Source organism: Dermochelys coriacea, chromosome 22 (genome assembly GCF_009764565.3).
Source record: "Dermochelys coriacea isolate rDerCor1 chromosome 22, rDerCor1.pri.v4, whole genome shotgun sequence".
Classification (NCBI taxonomy): Eukaryota; Metazoa; Chordata; order Testudines; family Dermochelyidae; genus Dermochelys; species Dermochelys coriacea.
The window spans coordinates 13,331,002-13,350,233 of NC_050089.1; the positions used below are offsets into that span (position 1 = coordinate 13,331,002).

The window sequence follows — 19,232 nt, forward strand, 5'->3', positions numbered from 1 at the left end:
ATACAGTACAATATATGCACAGTATTAATATGTTCTTAGAGTAAGGGAGTTGACAGTGGTTCTGGAAGAAAATTTTAATCAAAGTTGTTGTTTTTTATACCTGTTACTAATTTTTCAGTGATGGTACTTATTATTATTTAGATTATAGTAGAGCCTGTAGCTCTTTCCAAACTCAAAGCCATACTTCCTGCCATGAAGAGGTATAGAATGAGAAATTGAAATACAGATTGAGGGAATTGCCGTCTGTCAAGATGGAACTGACCTGCCTTCCTAGACCTGGCAACTTGACAATTTGGTTTGCTTAATCCAGTGTGCGTCAATGAACTTCAGTGTTTTGACCCTGTACCTTACAGTATTCTTTATAAACAAGTAATCAGCTCATCCTGGAGAGAAGCCACAGCTTAAATTATCTTCCAGACAGTCCATCCAAATCTCTTTACAGCAAGTTCCAGCTGTTACAGGAAAATGTCTGTGGTGAGTTTCAGCTGTCTTGAAATGGTCACCATGACCCCAGTTGCTGGTATCACTCAAATCCTGACCAGTCCTACTTGAAAATTACTTATTATACCCAGCATCTCTACAGATACTGAGAATTTTAACCATCATGATAAGCTGTGGTACTTTGCGCTCCATGGAGATGGAAGGAAACATCCATTAGTACAAATGGACAAACTGGTTTCTATCAAATGTAAAATAAATATATTTTGGGCCAGATTGGGCTGTAAAAGCAAATATATATCTTTAATGCTAGCTTTAGGAATTTCACTGGAATCTTTAACAAAATTCCAATAGGCCAGAACTATAAAAGCAGATGACAACATTTTAGATTTAACTTGCTTGTTACAACCACTGAGCGTATGTCTACACTGTAGTAAAAGACCTGTGGCGTAGCTGCGGCTTGCCCAGGTCAACTGACTCGGGGTTGCAGGGCTAAAATTTGCAGTGTAGACTTTCAGGCTTGGGCTGGACCCTGGGCTCTGAAATCTGGTGATGGAGATTGGCTGGTGGGGAGTCCGGGCTCTGTGGCCAGAGTCAGTTGACCCAGGCTCTGAGACTCAGAGCTGTGGGTTTTTCATTGTGGTGCAGATCTATCTTAATAGGCTTATGAATTCATCTCTGTTAAATGGTTAAGAGCGTTGTGTTTTTCAGGCTGTACCTTTGAAATATGACTGCCTTGTGATCATGTGATTTGTTAAAGTCATTTTATGATTGAGATGATATTCAGCATACAAATATGATGAAATCACAAACCTTAATCTCCAGGCTTTTGTTTGTTCTTTCACTTGCTAAATTAAACCTAATGAACACATTACGGCTTAGGGAGGAAGGTTAGAAACTCCCAGGGTGACTTCAGATCTGTTTCTGCAGATCAGATCCAGAATGTTTTACATGAATATTTTTGGGTGGTCGTAAGGTCAGTGCAATCTAATTGAGATCTCTAGCCTGCCACTGTCTGAAAGATAGAGAGCTGCAAGTTCCCTTTGCCCACAGTACCTGCTCCTTAGGTGGTAGCAGCAGCTGCATATAAAATACAAGAATTTAAATGAGCTGGGATGTATGTAATTTTCATCCCTTGTGGGATGAGGAGCTTGTTTCTCTAGCCAACAGGACAGAGCCAAAACTTCACTGCCATGTCCTTGTGCATCTGAGTTCCCAGCTGCCACTTAACTCAGTCCACTAGATAGCACAAGGTCAGTAAGCCCTCCAGGGATTGTGTAAAGGTCCCATGATTAGAAAGGAGCTTAATATTTCATGTTCCTCTTCCTAAGGCTCTGTATTTAATATACTCAAATACCCATTTATTTTGAATAGATCTTGTAATGAGATTGTTTGGAATACAAGTGGCTATCAAGCTGTCTAGTGGGCATGTTCTTCCATCTTATCCAGTGCAGAAGCTGTACAGTGATTGAGCCTAGATGATCCAGGAGGTCACGGAAGTAGTTGCTTCTCCAACAGGGTAATGGCATTCCTATTACAAAAGACTTCTAGAGAGTAGATTGTGGGTTGGGGGAAAATGTGATTAGTAGGGCACAATGAATCCATTAAATCCAGATGAAAAGACGTATGAAGTATGCCCTGTGTTCCTGAAACCTGATCCCTCTGAAGTCAATGGAAAGACTCTCATTGATTTTGACAGCCTTTTGATCAGGTTCTTAGTGAGCACTTTTGAAGATAAATATCTTGTGGTGCTGTTAATTTTCATTTTAGATTACTTTGACCCAGGTGTGGCTAGATCTCTTGACAAAGGTCAGTCTTTAAATGAGAATAATTTTATTGAATTACAGTAGAAAAAAATTACTACTTTTCTGTTTTCCACACTCATTGTCCCAGAGCAGCCAAGAATATTTTTCTTCAATCTTTTTAAATGTGTGAGGCAAAAATCTTGCATCAGATTTCAGCCTGAATTTGGCACTTCCTGACTGATTATTCATAAATCGCTTTAAAATCAGGGTTTGTTTATAACAAAAATGCAGCATGCTAATACAACCAGGTCTTTCACAGCATGAATGGTATCACTGCAGTATGGACAGAGGAAAGTTCCCAATATATTTATTATTGTAAAGAGCTCATTGAGATAGCAAAATGATCAAGTGAGCTAAATATTGTATGATGGAAGAATTTCAAAGTTGTCATTAGGTGGTGCATTTGTGGAGAGAAAGAGAAAGCTCTCTGGGTTTAATTTTCTGTGTAAAGAATGATGGAAGGGTGACTGTTGCACTCTAACTATTATTACATTGATGCAATAAACTGAGTAAATGACCACAGTTGTGGTGTAACACTGTAATAAATCATTTATCTGTCCACATTCTTTCATTGCTCAGATAAAAATGCAATACAGAGGAATCCTGTATGCTTGAAATTGTGCGAGTATTTGGGAAAGCAGAGCACCACGATCCAAATATGTTTGCCCATGGCATGTGAAAAACATCAGAGAGTTCCTGATGACCAGGCCTGGTGAGGAGCTCTGTTTTACATCTTGTCTAAAAGATGTCATCTCCAGCAACAATGCCAGTGCCTTGGTTCATTATTGAAACTCAGAAAAAATGCAGTCAGCAACACCACTCTCTGCAATATCAGGGTTTTCCTTGATTTTCCATCCAAGTATTGACCAGGCCTAATTTGATTTAGCTTGTTGAGGTATGATCAGATCCCATAATATGATATGGCTGCAGATGGAGACTTTATATAGAGAAGATTTAGGGCTTGTCTACGCTTAAAATGTGATAGCAGCATAGCTACACTGCTGCAGCTGCGCCACTTCAGCATAGACACTTTCCTATGCCAAAGGGAGAGGTTCTCCTGTTGTTATAGGTGATCTGTCTCCTCAAGTGGCGATAGTTGGGTTGATGGAAGAAATCTTCTGTCAGTCTAGCACTGTCTACATCATTGGATAGATCGGCTTAACTACACCTCAGAGACCCGAGTAACATAGTTAAGCTCACTTAATTTTCTAATGTAGATCAAGCCTCCAGAGAGCAATTTTTCTGCTGATGGAGGAAGCAGTTGTAGTCTTTATAGATTGAGCATCTGACTGAAAGTCAAAAACTCTTGAGTTGTATGTAGGTTGTCATGTGCACATAATTCTACCCCTCTGTCTGTCTCCACATCATCTGTAAAATAGGAGAAATAATATGTATAAGGCCAGTTTGTGATAAGCTGCTGTAAGGGTGAGGGGGAGCACCTCCCCTTCCCTTATGTGCACACAAAAGAGCTTATCACAACTTATCCTGGAGTGCATACATCCAATTGAGCCACTGTGAGGCTTAATTAGTGAATATTTGTACAGCTCTTTTAAAATGTAGAGAACTTTATAGCTTGATTTCAGCTGTCCATCACCTCTGGAAATAGGCTCTGGGTATCTCAATTGAGCCACTAAAAATTTGCAGACGCTTCTGGGGGAGACAAGGGGGAGTAGGTAGCAATTTGTTCCAGCTCACAAAGAATTACTGTGTTAACTAGGATAACCTCTGCCCTCCTGTCGCACCCTGTCCTATGCTTTCGCCGCAAGACCATCTTTCCCCTCCTGAGTCACCCCGTGTAAATGTAGTCAGCAACCAGAAGTGTTTCTACAGTGGAGTATAGTGCATGAAATGCTATTCATCTATTTATTACAGAGGTTTTTTTTCCTTTTATCTCTATAGCTATCTAATATCGATTCAAATTTTCTACCTTTCCTCTCCCCCAGCCAGGGGCGGTAGGAGAATTAGATTGCTTTAAAAAAACAAAAAACTCCAGTATTTAGAAAGGAGCCCCAGCCTCAAGGAGCTTCTTGCTACTTAAACTCACTTTTTTAAAGGAGACCTACAAAGGATATTTTATTTAAATAGGATTTATGCACTTTTTTTTGCTTCTTTATAAGGTATTAAAAAAAAAAATCTCTGAAGGGTTTAATTTCTAGAGCAGGTTTCTTTCCTTGCTTGTTTTTACCTTAGAAATAACCAGGCAGAAGTGCCAAGTTCAGTCTTCCCTGATTTCACAGAAGTATCCTTTTAAGGGTCCCAGAGCACGTTTGTGGAGGGATAACACTTTAATTGAAGGGCTCAGTGGGGTATACCTTTAACAAAGTCCATCTTTTTATTTAAAAGTTAAGTTATTAAATTAGGTCTTAATAACAACTCATAAAATTTTACAGTTGTGCATCTATCTACACTGCAGTGGAGAATTCCCAGCGTGAATAGACAGATACACTAGCAGGGCTAGAGCTAGCATGCTAAAAATAGCAGTGTGGATGTTGAACAGAGATTCAGAGTAGGCCCCTGAGCGTAGACCTAGGGGGTTGGGTGGGCTTGAGAGCCCGAGCTGCTGCCCAAGCCACAGTGTCCACACTGCTATTTTTAGCATACTAGCTTGAGCCTTGCTAGCACAAGTCTGTCTACTGGCATTGGGAGGTTCACTCCCAATTGTGTAGACATACTCCTAGAGCAGTGGTTACCAAACTGTAACAACCTGTGAACCCCTTTCACTAAAATGTCAAGTCTCGCGAACTCCCTCCTAAAAATGAATATTTCCAGGGATTTTCTCCTTTACCTGAATATAAATGATAAAAGCAGTGATCTTGAAAAAATAAAATTTGTTTTTATGACATGCTTATTACACGCTATTTATTATTATTTATCATTATAGTATTTTTATTACATTATGAAAACTGCAACAGTCTTCCAAGATCTCACTTGCATAGCTTGTATCACTTTGAATAAGCCTGTTATAAGATAAGGCTCCTATGTTTCATCAAGGAGTATCAGATGTGAAACAGCATGAAGGGATTTAAGAAGCCAACTCAGAGAGTTCCTCCTACACAAGCATTCAGATCTTGAGCAGTCCTGGCAAACAATGCATGTTACAACAAAGCTTAAAGTTGTTCATCGTCATAATTTAAAAAACAATACTAGCTGCCTATTTAATTTTAAAAGTAGCAAAAAATATCCACCTCCCTTTCCATTTCTTATAAGGAGTCTTGAAGTTTAAATCTTCTCAGTGTGATAGATATGCTTGCTTTGATCTGCTTAGCTCTTGAAATTCCAGGGGCCCCGGGCTGCTGGCCCCAGGGTTCCTAGGAACAGCTCTACCTGCCATTAGGGAATTTTTTCCCGATAACCCCCTGTAACATTTTGTGAACCCCCAGGGGTTCACGAACCCCGGATTGGGAACCACTGCCCTAAAGTCTTCTGGGGCAGATGAGACATGAATTTCTAATGCAAAAAATAAGCAGGCAAAAAAATGTTTTGGTTTCACAAAAAACACCCTTTAGGCCTTCTCTTTGCATCATAACCTCACCTCAAAGGCATAAACCTAATTTTTTCCCCCGTTGGCTACCTTTAAAACCGAATGTTGTCTAACTAATCCAGTAAAATTACCCAATGTACTCAGAGGGTCCCTAGACATATTGTTTTTTTGGCATTACAATGCCTAGGACAACCCTGTTTCACCCATCAGAATTACATAAGTACTTTGACTGAAATTCATAAGTAAAACCATTAATCAGAGATGTTCCAGACAGATTATTTCAAACATACAGAAGCAGGGCTCAGTGCCCCATTACATCATCTATATTTGTTTGCATTTTAAAGTAGCAGATTTGACCTGTTAGCTGAATTCAGACAAAGATGGTTGTCATGTGTAGTTCTGTAAATGATTAATCCTGTTCCATGAGACCATCTTCAGTAATAAATATGGAGGCATTGGAAGTGGCTTCATAGTTAAAAATGCATTAAGATTTGCAATTAGACTAGAACTAAAATCCCTTAGTTAAACACTTTGAGTGAATTCAGTCTACAAATTTTTCACACTCGTCCTTCCTAGGTCATTACGGTTTTCTGTGTTTTTTTCTTAAATGATTTGTTTGGGCGAGGAAGAATTTTAAAATGCGTCCTTAGCAAATTTTTTCTTGAGAATCTTCCTCCCTCCTCGTCCCTTTTGATTAGTATAATCCAGTCCACACAGCCACCAAACTCCTCTATCTGCACAGAGAGCCTCTTGAGCCGGAGGAGCAGATTAGCCAACTGGGGAGGCGCTGAGGAATGCTGGGATAGATAGGGCAGTGTGGGGTCAGGGAGAAGATGGGAATTGGATAGCTGATGAAAAATTATTTGATGCTGCTGCCTTGACTGTCCAATGCAGTGAAGAAATGAGAGCCTTGAAAGACTTAATATGTAAAATTTCAAAACTAAAAATCAATCAACTTGTGTAACAGAGGGATTTTATTCCTGGTTTAACTACAGATATCAAGGCAACCTCAATAATACTTAGTATTGTTCATCTGCAGATCTCAAATATGCAAACCCCATTCTCTAAATGACCGTTTCCCAGGTTTTCCACTAAAGCTGCCCTTGACCTTCAGCTGAAGACCATTGTGCATGAGGAAATTTGGTTTATGCTGGTCCTATGGGTGGTTGCTTGAGGCAGCTTTGATTGGACTTTGGCAAATGAGCTAACCATGAAATCCATTTTCCTAGCCTGCTGATGCCAGACTCCTTCAGTTATGTTACTTGCACCGTTGGCACAAGTATGTGATCAAACTGAGTTATCAGTCAGCAGTCACAGGCTGTGTGGTGGTCAAGGTGCCTCTTGCTGCTAGGATCCTAGGGACCGAATGGCTCGGCAGCAGTTCTGCGGAAAAGGACCTAGGGGTGACAGTGGACGAGAAGCTGGATATGAGTCAGCAGTGTGCCCTTGTTGCCAAGAAGGCCAATGGCATTTTGGGTTGTATAAGTAGGGGCATAGCGAGCAGATCGAGGGACGTGATCGTTCCCCTCTATTCGACACTGGTGAGGCCTCATCTGGAGTACTGTGTCCAGTTTTGGGCCCCACACTACAGGAAGGATGTGGATAAATTGGAAAGAGTACAACGAAGGGCAACGAAAATGATTAGGGGTCTAGAGCACATGACTTATGAGGAGAGGCTGAGGGAGCTGGGATTGTTTAGTCTGCAGAAGAGAAGAATGAGGGGGGATTTGATAGCTGCTTTCAACTACCTGAAAGGGGGTTTCAAAGAGGATGGCTCTAGACTGTTCTCAATGGTAGCAGATGACAGAACGAGGAGTAATGGTCTCAAGTTGCAATGGGGGAGGTTTAGATTGGATATTAGGAAAAACTTTTTCACTAAGAGGGTGGTGAAACACTGGAATGCGTTACCTAGGGAGGTGGTAGAATCTCCTTCCTTAGAGGTTTTTAAGGTCAGGCTTGACAAAGCCCTAGCTGGGATGATTTAACTGGGACTTGGTCCTGCTTTGAGCAGGGGGTTGGACTAGATGACCTTCTGGGGTCCCTTCCAACCCTGATATTCTATGATTCTATGATTCTATGATTCTATGATCCTGATTGTCCCTTGGAAGGTTGGTTGGTTGGTTGGTTGGTTGGTTGGTTTTAAATTTGGCATAGGAAGCACTAGCTGGCAATGAACCTGTGAAACCTATGAGAATGGCAGTAGGTTTCTGATGAAAGCCATTAGATGATGAACTCTTGAACCTGAAGCTAGGATCTGAGACACAGGAATATGGCCATTTATCATGTGAGGTGAAACAATAGGGGAAACTTTTTAAAGAGGACAAGGAATCACTTACTAAATCAAATTTAAGGAAGGAAGTATGGACTTTCCATGGAACTGGTGGGTGTACTCTCATTGATACTGAACATTTCTCCTGCCTGCCATATTGACTGGCTGGTTCACTCCCAGTTTGGCAGTCCCTTCCTCATAATTGACTGTTTCCTAAATTACCACCCTAACCTAGTTCTCTTAGGTCACCTGACTGCAGTGCCTCCCTAGTTTTGCTGCTGAATGCTTCCTTACTCATTAAGGGTCAAATCCAACATCCCAGACGATGATGTAAGGCCAGAGCAATACTACTGAAATCAGTGAAGTTTCTATGGCTTTACAAGGTGTGTAATTGAAGAACAGAATTTGGCCATGAATATGTCTTAAGTGTGTGATGGTCTCTCGCCAGCTATGTTTCACTTATTCTGTGTCACATCATAAAGAAACAGCTTAACTATTATTGATGTTTTGTACATTAGATTTGTGCTTTTACAAATTCTGTATGGCTGAAATATTGCCAGAGGGAAATGTTTAGCAATGTTGGGGGGGAAGAGTGTCTGTCTCTCTTAAGCGCCTGATACAACCTGCAGGATGTAAAAGCTTTTTTTATTTGGGTTTTTTCCTGCTAAATTTCCCCTCTGGCCACATTACAGGAATCACAGCCAAATGGCAGCAGACTGTCTCCACCATCCACCACATTTTGCAAACTTTATATTTCATTATAGCGGCTAATAAGCCATAATTTATCATCTATTGATGAGTAGCAGTGAAAATGAGGGGCAGGGATGCAGGTTTATAAAACAGCCTATGATGGTATTAAAATCCCAAACTATAACTTATTTTAGGAACATGAGATTATATTGTTTGGTCTCCTCTGATTTATCCAAGCAGAAAATAGTGGAGAATAGTCAAGTTTTCTCAAAACCCATTTGAGTCATTATTTATTGTTATGAATGTAGACCATTCAAAGAGGCACGACACCTCTCACCTGTTGGGATTGAAAGCTAGGTTGCAGCATTTAGCCTTGCTCCCCTCAGGCATGTTTCCACTTCTTCTCCAATCCCTTTGAAATGATTTGCATCTTGAGGGCTCCCAGATGGAGCAGTCCCTATACTACTGCTTCAGGTGGCCTTTATGTATCCCCACCTTCAGGATCAAATCACCTATGCCATAAGCTTCCAAAGTCCTCTGTTAAGCAAGGTGCACTCTCTGCTCCCTCCACTTGTGGAGGGTGCTGAGGGTAATAAATGGGGGAGTAGTCCCAATTGCCCTTCAATTTGTCCTAACCATTGATGGCGCAGCGAGTGGGGATTGTATCCAGTGTCTTCACTGCCTGCTCTGTTGGTTTTTCTTTATTTCTTTCCTTCTAGCAGGAGTGGAGGAAGCAGCACTATCATTGTTTATAATTAGTTTTTCTAGGTATGTCTGCACTTAAAATGCTACAGCTATACTACAGCAACGCTTCAGTGTAGACCCTATCTATGCTGATGTGAGAGTTTCTTTTGTCGCATAGGTAATCCATCTCCCCGAGAGACAGTAGCTAGGTTTGATGGAAGAATTCTTCCATCGACCTAGCATTTTCTACTCTGGGACTTAGGCCTGGTCTACTCTAGAAATTTACTTTTGTTATAAGTACATCTCTCAGGGTTGTGAAAAATCCTCACCCCTGAGAGATGTTGCTAAAAGAATTCTTCCATCAACCTAGTTACTGCCTCTAGGGAGCTGGATTATCTACGCCAATTGGAGAAGCCCTCCTGTTAGCGTAGGTCAGTGTTCTCAAACTTCATTGCACCATGACCCCCTTCTGATAACGAAAATGAGTATATGACCTCAGGAGGGGGGACCGAAGACCAAGCCCACTGCCCCAGGCGAGGGTCCAAAGCTGAAGCCAAAGGGCGTCTGCCCTGGGCGGGGGGCATGTAACCTTAGCCCTAGGTGATGGGGCTTGGGTTTGGGCTTCAGACTTGCTGGGGCCCAGGGCCAACACCAGCTTTGGCGACCCCATTAAAATGGGATCACAACCCACTTTGGGGTCCCAACCCACAGTTTGAGAACCCCTGGCATAAGTAATGTGTATATTGCAGCACTGTAGTGGCACAGCTGCAACAGTGCAGCTGTATCAATGCAGCGTTTTAAGTATAGATGTACCCTTAGGTCATCTTAACAATGCCGCTCAGGTGTGTGGATTTTACACACCCCAAGAGATGTAGCTAAATTGACCTAATTTTCTGGTGTAGACCAGATGTCAGTGAGTCAGCCTTTCTTAACTGAAGAAAAAGAAGAGAAGGCCCATGTGGCCTGGGCATCATATGGACCAGCAAAGGCAGAGGGCTGCCTCACACAATCCTGCTGCTGAGTGAGATTTCTTGAGGCCTGGTCAACTAATGGAATCTGTGCAAGGGCGATGGACAATCTGTCCTTTAGCAGGTAATTCCAAATGATGGTTTCCTACAAAAATGCTTCTCACTTGTTCAGCTAAACAATTCAAAATCTGTTTGGAGAGGAGGTTTTAAACTTGCACGCATACTCTGACCGTTTGTTTGCAGTTGATGTCACATGATAGAACATTGCTGATGCCCCCAGCCAGAATGCATTTTGCCCTGGACTGCTCCCATCCCTCTGGCCAATAAGAAATGTTACTTCTCTGAAGGGAATAAATTTTATAATGCTTTAAAACGAATGCACACACAATATAGTCCCCACACAGACTGAATTATTGAAAGTTGTTGAACTAAACTTTTTATCTAATATTAATGTGTACTGTGAATAAAAATTTGTTGGCATTTTAAAAATTAAAGCAGAAGTAAATGCAGTAGTATGAGAAATCTGGATCTCCTGTTTCAAAGTTGGGATGCAGCAGGTCTGTGCGTAAGAGGAAGTGTGCATGTGGCATGCTGCTAAAGTCAGTCTCCTGTGATAATGGGAAAGATGATAAAGTAATTTTACGTGAACCATATGAATATTACACTGGGTATTGTGCCACCATTCAGCAGCCTTGTCTGGTGCTAATTATGTCATCAGTTATATGAAATGAAATGAAAGAGGGACTAGCTCTAACCTTGCACCCAAATATTAACCCGAGTTCCTTAGTTTACTTTATTTTAGACAGAAATTGAAAACATCCAATGAATGGAAAACCTGTAGGTTTTGCTGTGGGCAAAATGAGTTACGCCAGAGATGTGACAACCGGGGACCAAACCTTAGTCAAGACAAAATTAAAAATCATTCTGCTCCCTCTTCCTCTTTTTAACAGAAACTCCTTTTAGACTAACAGCTGAGATCTAAAATATATTGCAGTAAGCAAATATTTCACTGTGGCAGCTAGTGGACATCCTGTTGCACTAATTACTGTCCCCTGCATTCTCTTTGGATTTCATTCCTGTTCCCATAGAACATATGTACTAATGTGTTACTGGGATGATTGTGTGTCAAATTGATTGGGGAGAGGGAAATGCATTGAATGGTTCATGTTCCATGTAAAAGGGACAAAGTAGACATTTTCAATATAATTCCTGTACAGTCTCCTGGCTGGAGTATATATGAATGTCAGATCTGTTCTGTTTGAACAATTAAGATTAGAATTATCCATGTAGTTTCATAGTAAAATTTCACTGCATCAGATAGTACACAAAAACCTTTTAAAATAGTTCTAAGAAATAAGTCCTATTAATGAGATAAATTCTATATCTCCTCTGAGCTGTAGTGACTTGTCCAGTGTTGAGTCAGGCATATTCCTAGAGTACAACCTCAGAATTTATTGGTGTTGATTATTTTTGGTTTAGCTACTAACCATTTAACTATAAATCACCTTGCATTTTTTTTAACTTGGTTTAATCCAGCAAATAATGAAGCATGTCATGTTCACTGTCCCCTCCTGTTTGAATCCCACCACCAAAGATTTATTATTGTGATGCAACAAGTTTGTCATGGAAATTGCTGTTCATACATCTGCTGCCACCAAAGTAACTGCTGAGTAATACCAGTACCATTACTTCACCTTTGCTGTTAATTGCACTACTGCCTCATGAGAGAGAGAGAGAAAGGATTGAATTGGAGACTGACTTCCAATTGGGACAGTGACTAGACGCTGCTGCCTATGCTGTTCCTGTTTTGGGGATCCATAAAGACTTCTTTTTCTAGGGCTCTCTATATTCCAGCACTCAATTTACTGTCACAAAAATTATTAATTATAAAAACACACTGATCGTAGTGCCTGAGGTCTGAGAAGGAGCAGCATCCAGCCAGGTTTGTTGTTGCACAGATATTGGTTGTCTATATTCTGTGGAAAAAATGTAATTTAGGCAGCAAGGCTGCATGTGGTGAGACTTCACTGTGAGGCCTGGCCTATACTTAAAAATTAGATTGACCTACCTATGTCACTTAAGGATATGAAAAATGTGGTGCCCGAGCCTCATAGGTAGATCGACCTTATCTCCGATGTAGATGTGGCTAGTTTGGTGGGAAAATTTTTCTATTGACCTAGCTACCGCCTCTTGGAAAGCTGGATTACTACATTGATAGGTAAAAAACCTTCCGTCAATGTAGGAAGGGCCTACACCATGGTGTTACAACACAGTGTAGAAATAGCCAAAGAGAGGAAGAATGGAGTGTAAATGTCTTCTTCAGGTGACTAAACCTTGAAACAAAGCTGATACATTATAATAGTAAAAGCCAATTTATTGCAGCTGTCTTTCTGTTTCCATGGAAATAGTTCCTGTTTTATGACAAGGGACTATCACACCAAAGCATGCATCACTGAAGGAAGGGACTATTGAGCTATGTTACACAATGTTTTTTTTTTGGCTCTGAAGCCATTTTGCAGAGGGGCTTGGGCAAATAACTATTGGTGTCTGAAATTAGCCAAAATCCTTCTCTTGTTTCTGTGTCATAAATGTTTGAAAGAAATTATTTTAATCACAGGGTTATCACATTTCCCTTGAAACATGCATTATTTTCATAGATTACCTCGCCAACCACGGCCGTCTGAGTGAGCCCGAGGCCAGGCGTAAATTCTGGCAAATCCTCTCTGCGGTGGAATATTGTCATAGCCGAAAGATTGTGCACCGTGACCTGAAGGCTGAAAATCTCCTGCTTGACAACAACATGAACATCAAAATAGCAGGTACTCAGAATACAGTTGATTCTAAATAATACCTTATTTGTACCCATGGAAACACCTAGTCTGCTCCAACAAATCAGTTCTTGTTGCTCAAGCGATTCCACTAACAGTAAGAAGTGGAAAGGCAAAAGAGGGCAATATTTTGCACTGGTGGGTAATTTGCGATGATGGCAATAAACACCAACTAAAAATAACTCCTAGTTTTAGTTCCTTTTTGTCTCCAGGAAAATGGAGCGAATTTGTAGAGTTGTGGTATGGTGGTTTGGTTTGTTTTTTTTTTTGTGGGGGGGGGAGGAAAGGAGGTGGGGCGGGGTAGTTGGGTTTTTTTTTGTAGTGTCATGACACCTCATTAACACTGCCAGATGTGCAGGTTAAAACAGACTTAATCAAATAACTTTTCAACATAAAAAAGCTCAAAATGGAAGCCTATTGATTTTTTTTACCATGCATGATTTCATTTTAATAAATTTAGACACAGCAGATGTTGTATGCAATGGGATAATTTTGCTGCTTGTTATTTCATTACAATTCTGAGAACCCTTCCAGATTGATTTTAGCCCTGACACTCTAGCATAGGGAACGGTTGGGTGACTCCCTGACTTGGAGAAATGTTGAACTTTTGTCTTAGCAGTAGCTGGGGGATATGGGGGGGTAGGGGAAAAGGAGTCTCTTTAGTAAGAAGCTGGTTTGTAGTGAAGTAAACTTGTCAGTTCTGACAAGAAAGTGAAAAAAGACTTTCTGTTGGCTGACAAAGCTGTAGAGATACTTTTTTAAGTTAGGTTTCAGAGTAGCAGCCGTGTTAGTCTGTATTCACAAAAAGAAAAGGAGTACTTGTGGCACCTTAGAGACTAACAAATTTATTTGAGCATAAGCTTTCGTGAGCTACAGCTCACTTCATCGGATGCATTCAGTGGACTCTGCTTATGCTCAAATAAATTGGTTAGTCTCTAAGGTGCCACAAGTACTCCTTTTCTTTTTTCTTTTAAGTTACAAATCCCTATCGCATCATCTTATTGTTGGACTTCCTACCTAATTTTCCTGTAGTGGCTTAAAAGGCATTGCCATGATGCAGGATGCATCTTGATCTCTGATATTTTTCATAAGGACAAGGCTATAGGAATGTGTTAAAGGTGACATTCAACAGATTTTTGTTTTAAATTGTCTTGTTCCTTTTTATTTATGAAGTATAAAGAAGGTGGCCTGAAAAGTTTTAGTTTAAAAAAAATGAAAAAGGCAGGGAGATTCTATTTGTTTTTATACAAGAAATTCAACACGTGTCTGGGCTGGAAGATTATGACTAGAGAACCAGTGAAATGGAAACATAAGAGCCAAAATAATGAAAGTTGAGGGACTGAGAGGGAAAGGGATTTTTATCACTGCTTAATTTTTTAACACCTATTTAACAGCATTTTTGGTAACTGAAGCCTTTGTTAAAGTTTCAGCACTCTTCCCTTTTAATAAAGGTGCTAGACTCCCAGTAAACATCCCTGAGATCCTGTAGCAAAACCAGGGAAGACCAGACTTGACATTCCTGATGTTTCTAGGGTTAAAAAAAACAATCAGGAAAATCTCTTAAACCTTCCAGGCTTTATCCAAAAAAAGCAAAGAAGGAAACCAACTCAATTTAAAAAAACAAATACAAATTGCATGTCACCTTTTACAAGCAAACTACTCCATGTATGAGAACTCCATTTAAAATATGATAGCGACGGAAGGATTATTTTAGTGTTTTCAGAGAGCTTTCTTGCAATATATACTGTCTGATATAAGAACGGGATTTTTCTGCTAGGCTGAGAAACACTTTTTGTTATCTTGTCTTCTGTACTGGTGGGTTTCTAGGCTCCTGAATTCTGTGATTTGTATTGACATGTTTCATATGTAACAACAAAAAGGGAACCGAAATGTATTTCAGATCCATAGCTGTGTAAACATGTGATGTGAAAATCGGTTTTCTTTAGAGATGGATTCTAGGCACTAATAATAATGCATAAAATATCTACAGGACATACCACAGTAGAGATCATGATTAACATTAGTAGTAATAGTAATAATAATTAATAATAATAGTAAAAGACAAAGCAGAGATGGAGCCCAAAAATCCCCCAGAACTTCATCCCAATTCTTTTGCTCAGCGCCATCTATAAGTAATTTTAATTCCTCTATAGAACGGTGTTTTCTCTTTAATTGAAAAAATAACAGCTGAAGATGACATTTTCTGCATTAGCTTGTTCATTGTATCATATAGATGTGTGGCAATATAAAAAGTAAAAGTCAAAAGGTTCAAAAGATACACTGAGAGAGGGCTTTGTATAGGCAATCCTGTATGATTTGCAAAGACAGACTTAATTCTAACCACACAGTTGGATAATAGGATGTATGCACCAAAAATGGGGGTCACCCATCTGTTTGTTTTACTCACATAGATTTTGTCAGACAATTCTGGTGATCTAAAATACAGCATATTTACTTCGTTAGCATTAAATACAAATTTTCAAATTTATTTTGAGCAATCCACATCTGTACCATCTAACATTCCTGATTTCCCTTTCCTTGCGGACTGAAAATTTACAGAAAGATTGAGCAATAAGGTAAACAGAAAGCAATGAAAAGGGAGGTGTTTTTAATTTCAATGTGTGGTGCCTGCAGAGCCTGCGTGCCTGCTCCATATCGCTGGTAGAACATTAGGCTATTTCTAGTTGCTGGTTTTAAACATACTGGAGGACATTTTTGGTTGAAGAAAGAATGGAAGGATCCTTATTGTTATATTTTGGGTTCAACCTCCATGAAACTTGGGGGTATAACAGCCACCCTTCATTTAAAATAGTAGGAATAGTTAAGCTCCTTTATGAAATACTAGCTGTCTCTGCTCAAAACAAAGGCATGTACATCCAAGGCCTCTCATGAATTATAATTATGTGGGCGGAAGGCTTCACTGGGTATTGTTTGAATAGGAAGTGTTTGGGGATGGGAGACAAGAAACAGAGACGTAAACTCCAGATGTAACCTGGATAAGTTTGGTGTGTGGTCCTGAGAGAAGCCTGGAGGAAGGGCTTTTGGGTCCAGTGCTAGCTAAGAGAGATTTGGGACTGTGAGGAAGGAAACAGTCTCTTGTTGTTTGGTTCCTGCTGTGTTCAGGGAAAAAAGGGATTTTGTACATTTTTGTAAATAAACAAGATTACAACAAAGGTACCTGACTCCATCAATTTCTTCTCCTAACTGGAATCTGCAAGACCCCAAATTTTTGGCTCGGTGCTCAGGTCAAAAAGAGTAAAGCTATAAAACAAGGGAGCAAATGGACAATTAATAGCTGGTTCTTGATGTCATGTCCTGTGTATTTCATGGCCACACTCATGCATCCTGTAGCCATGGGTGCTGGAACTATTTTTATAGGGAGGGTGCTGAGATCCATTGGACCAAACTGTAAACCCTGTATATAATGGAAACCACTTCAAGCCAGGGAGTGCAGCAGCACACTCCGCACTCCTAATTCCTGCAGAGCACTATTATGTCACACTAGAAAGTCTGCAGCAGCGTCAGATAAACTGTAAAAATGGAAGGCTTTTATTTCATGTAATATGAAAATGAATAGCAATTATTGCAATAGTCCCCATGTAATTTCATTGGATATTAAACTTCATTTTATCTTATAAATTTCAATTTTTTGTATGTTTCAGGATTTTGTGTTGAAAATACATATCTGTTGAAGTTGTCAGGAAACAGGAGGATTTTGCAGTAACTTTGCGTGGAAGTTGGGAGTTTTGGAGTAAGGGACAAATGGGACTTTTTGCATGGAAGGCCATTTCAGACTGTGAACCAAGTGCATAAGCTGTACATTGTAATAAACAGTTCAAAGTTAAATAGTTACAAATTCATTCTGAACATTATTATCATTCAGTTTCAGAATTAGCACCCCATTAAAATTAATGGAGCAATTAACATTGTTCTCTCAGAGCTATTGGTGACAAAGATGCCTGAATTGATACTGAGGGTTTTAGCAGTTCTCTGAACTTTATTCTTCCACTTGGCAGCTTCATCAGTACTAGCACTGATAGGACACCTAGAACATGTTTTTTTGTTTTTGTTTTTTTTACCATTGTGTCATCTAGACTTGCACTGACCCATTGATAAGCAAAGTTTTTGTCACAGATATTTTTAGTAGAAGTCGTGGACAGGTCATGGGAAATAAACAAAAATTTACGGTAGCCTGTGACCCTTTTCTGACTTTCACTAAAAATATCCGTGGACAAAAGGGGTAGGTGAGTTCAGCACCCACTTCTGCTGGGGCTCCCGGGTCCCCCACTGATGCGGTGCGTGGGAGCTCTGGGGTCCCCCTACCCCTGAGGCTAGGTTGCTGCAGGGTCCCCTTGCCCCAGGCAGCTGGTAGCTGCAGCTTCCCCCAGTTGCAGCTGTGGGGAGTCCCCGCTGGCCGCTGCGGCTGGGCAGATGCAGGGGGTCCATCGCGGCTGGGCAGCTGCGTGGGGTCCCGCCGGCCACCCGCTGTGGCTGGGCATACAGGGGGGAGCTGCGAGGGTGGTATTGCCTGGGAGCTCCAGCCTCAGGGCAGAAAATGTCACAGAGGTCAATGGAAGTCACAGATTCTGTTACCTCTGTGATATAATCGTAGCCTTAACCATTGGTTTGCAAGCTGTTCATGTTTTCTAAGGTTTTCTTTGCAACCATAAGACTTAATGACTTATGACTGTTGACGATTATTACTATTTTTTAGAATGAAAGCTGAAATTCTGGAGCGGTACTTGGGCAAATTTTGCAGCTAGGAATTGCGGCATATGTGGACTTATCTACTGTCAGTAACTGTAGTGAATTAATGAACGTTCTTGGCCTGTTATTTGTGTGGTCTTTCATTTCCTCTTCTTCTGTTCATCTCTCATTCCCCGCCCCCTCCCTCCATTTTATTTTCTTTATGCTGGTTTTTTGTGCTATTGTTTGCCACGTACAACCAGGATTGTTTTTCAGATTTCCTACTCAGGGGTCTGAGCTGCCTTGAAGTTTGTGCTGTATTCAGAGAAGGTCTCCTTTTCATAAATGTCCTTAGAGGAGCAGGGAAGCAAGTTTCCTGCCTCCCTGAACATTCCAGCACAAGCATAACAAAGGCTCACAAAAACACTATTTCAAAGGCATCCCAGGAGCCCTGCTAACCAAGGCAAGGTTAGAGACCTGAGCTGTACTAGCATAGGGAATTTCACAGCATGCATTCTCCAGGATTCAAAAATAAATAAAAGCAAAGTGAAATTATAAAGTTATTAGCCAATTCCATTTACTGCTTATGTCAGGCACATGCGCGCTCGCTCGCTCTCTCTCTCTCTCTCTCTCCCCGGGTCTTTTGTAGTGCTATCACTATATTGTCAAAATGCTCGTTACTGTGCTGGCCTGTGGATAAGTATCCACGTTAGCTAGTAGTCCCATACGTCGCACTTTCATATACTGTGATTCTTATGTACAGCTTTGTCGTACCCAGAATGGTCCCTTTGTCCAGCAGTGGCTGTAGTGATGGCTAATCAGAAGACAGTCATAGCTGTCAGAAACATTAGGGTGATTGGTGCCCAGTCACCTCTTTCATTAATTCCACAAAGTGATAAGAAGTGAATTTCACCCCATGTTTCACCCCAGACTGTGTGGTGGTGTGTTGGCACAGAGGTCTTTGTCCTTTCTCCCTTCCCCAGTGGGTCATTTGTGCTCAGATGGATGCAAGTTGCTGTGTTCTTCACTGCCTCCAGTCAGCAAATTGAGAAGGAGCAAAAGGCAGCCAGGGGCCGAAATCTCATAGCTTGGTCCTTTCTGTCATGAAAAAAATGTATATTTTTTTTAAATAGCAAATTAAAGCAGTTGATTATTTTGAGACAGTTCTGCAAAGTCAGAGGAAAACCAGACCCAGCTGATATCTAACCCCAAGAGTGTTTCTATTGTTGTAATGGCATTGAGCTTTTTGTACTAATCCTTTGGGCTCTCCCTCTGCTAGTCAGTCCAGCCATCTGGGAAATCCAGCCACACATCCAGTTCTGCCATGAAAGAACAAAGAGTGAACTGCCCAGCTATATTCTTCACAGTAACTTGCTGGTGCAT

General features: G+C 40.7%; 1 protein-coding gene across 6 annotated transcripts in view; it reads left to right on the top strand.

Moving 5' to 3' along the window:
* Nucleotides 1–19,232, top strand: part of SIK2 (salt inducible kinase 2) — a 116,823-nt gene that overhangs the window by 47,626 nt on the left and 49,965 nt on the right. For 5 of the 6 annotated variants that reach the window (XM_038380776.2, XM_043501000.1, XM_043501001.1 and 2 more), the window contains one exon: nt 12,993–13,154. In XM_038380776.2, coding sequence (XP_038236704.1) covers nt 12,993–13,154 — 162 coding nt within the window. Of the gene's footprint in view, nt 1–10,269; nt 10,460–12,992; nt 13,155–19,232 lie in introns of those variants that run through there. The other variant, XM_038380781.2, reaches the window with a different exon arrangement.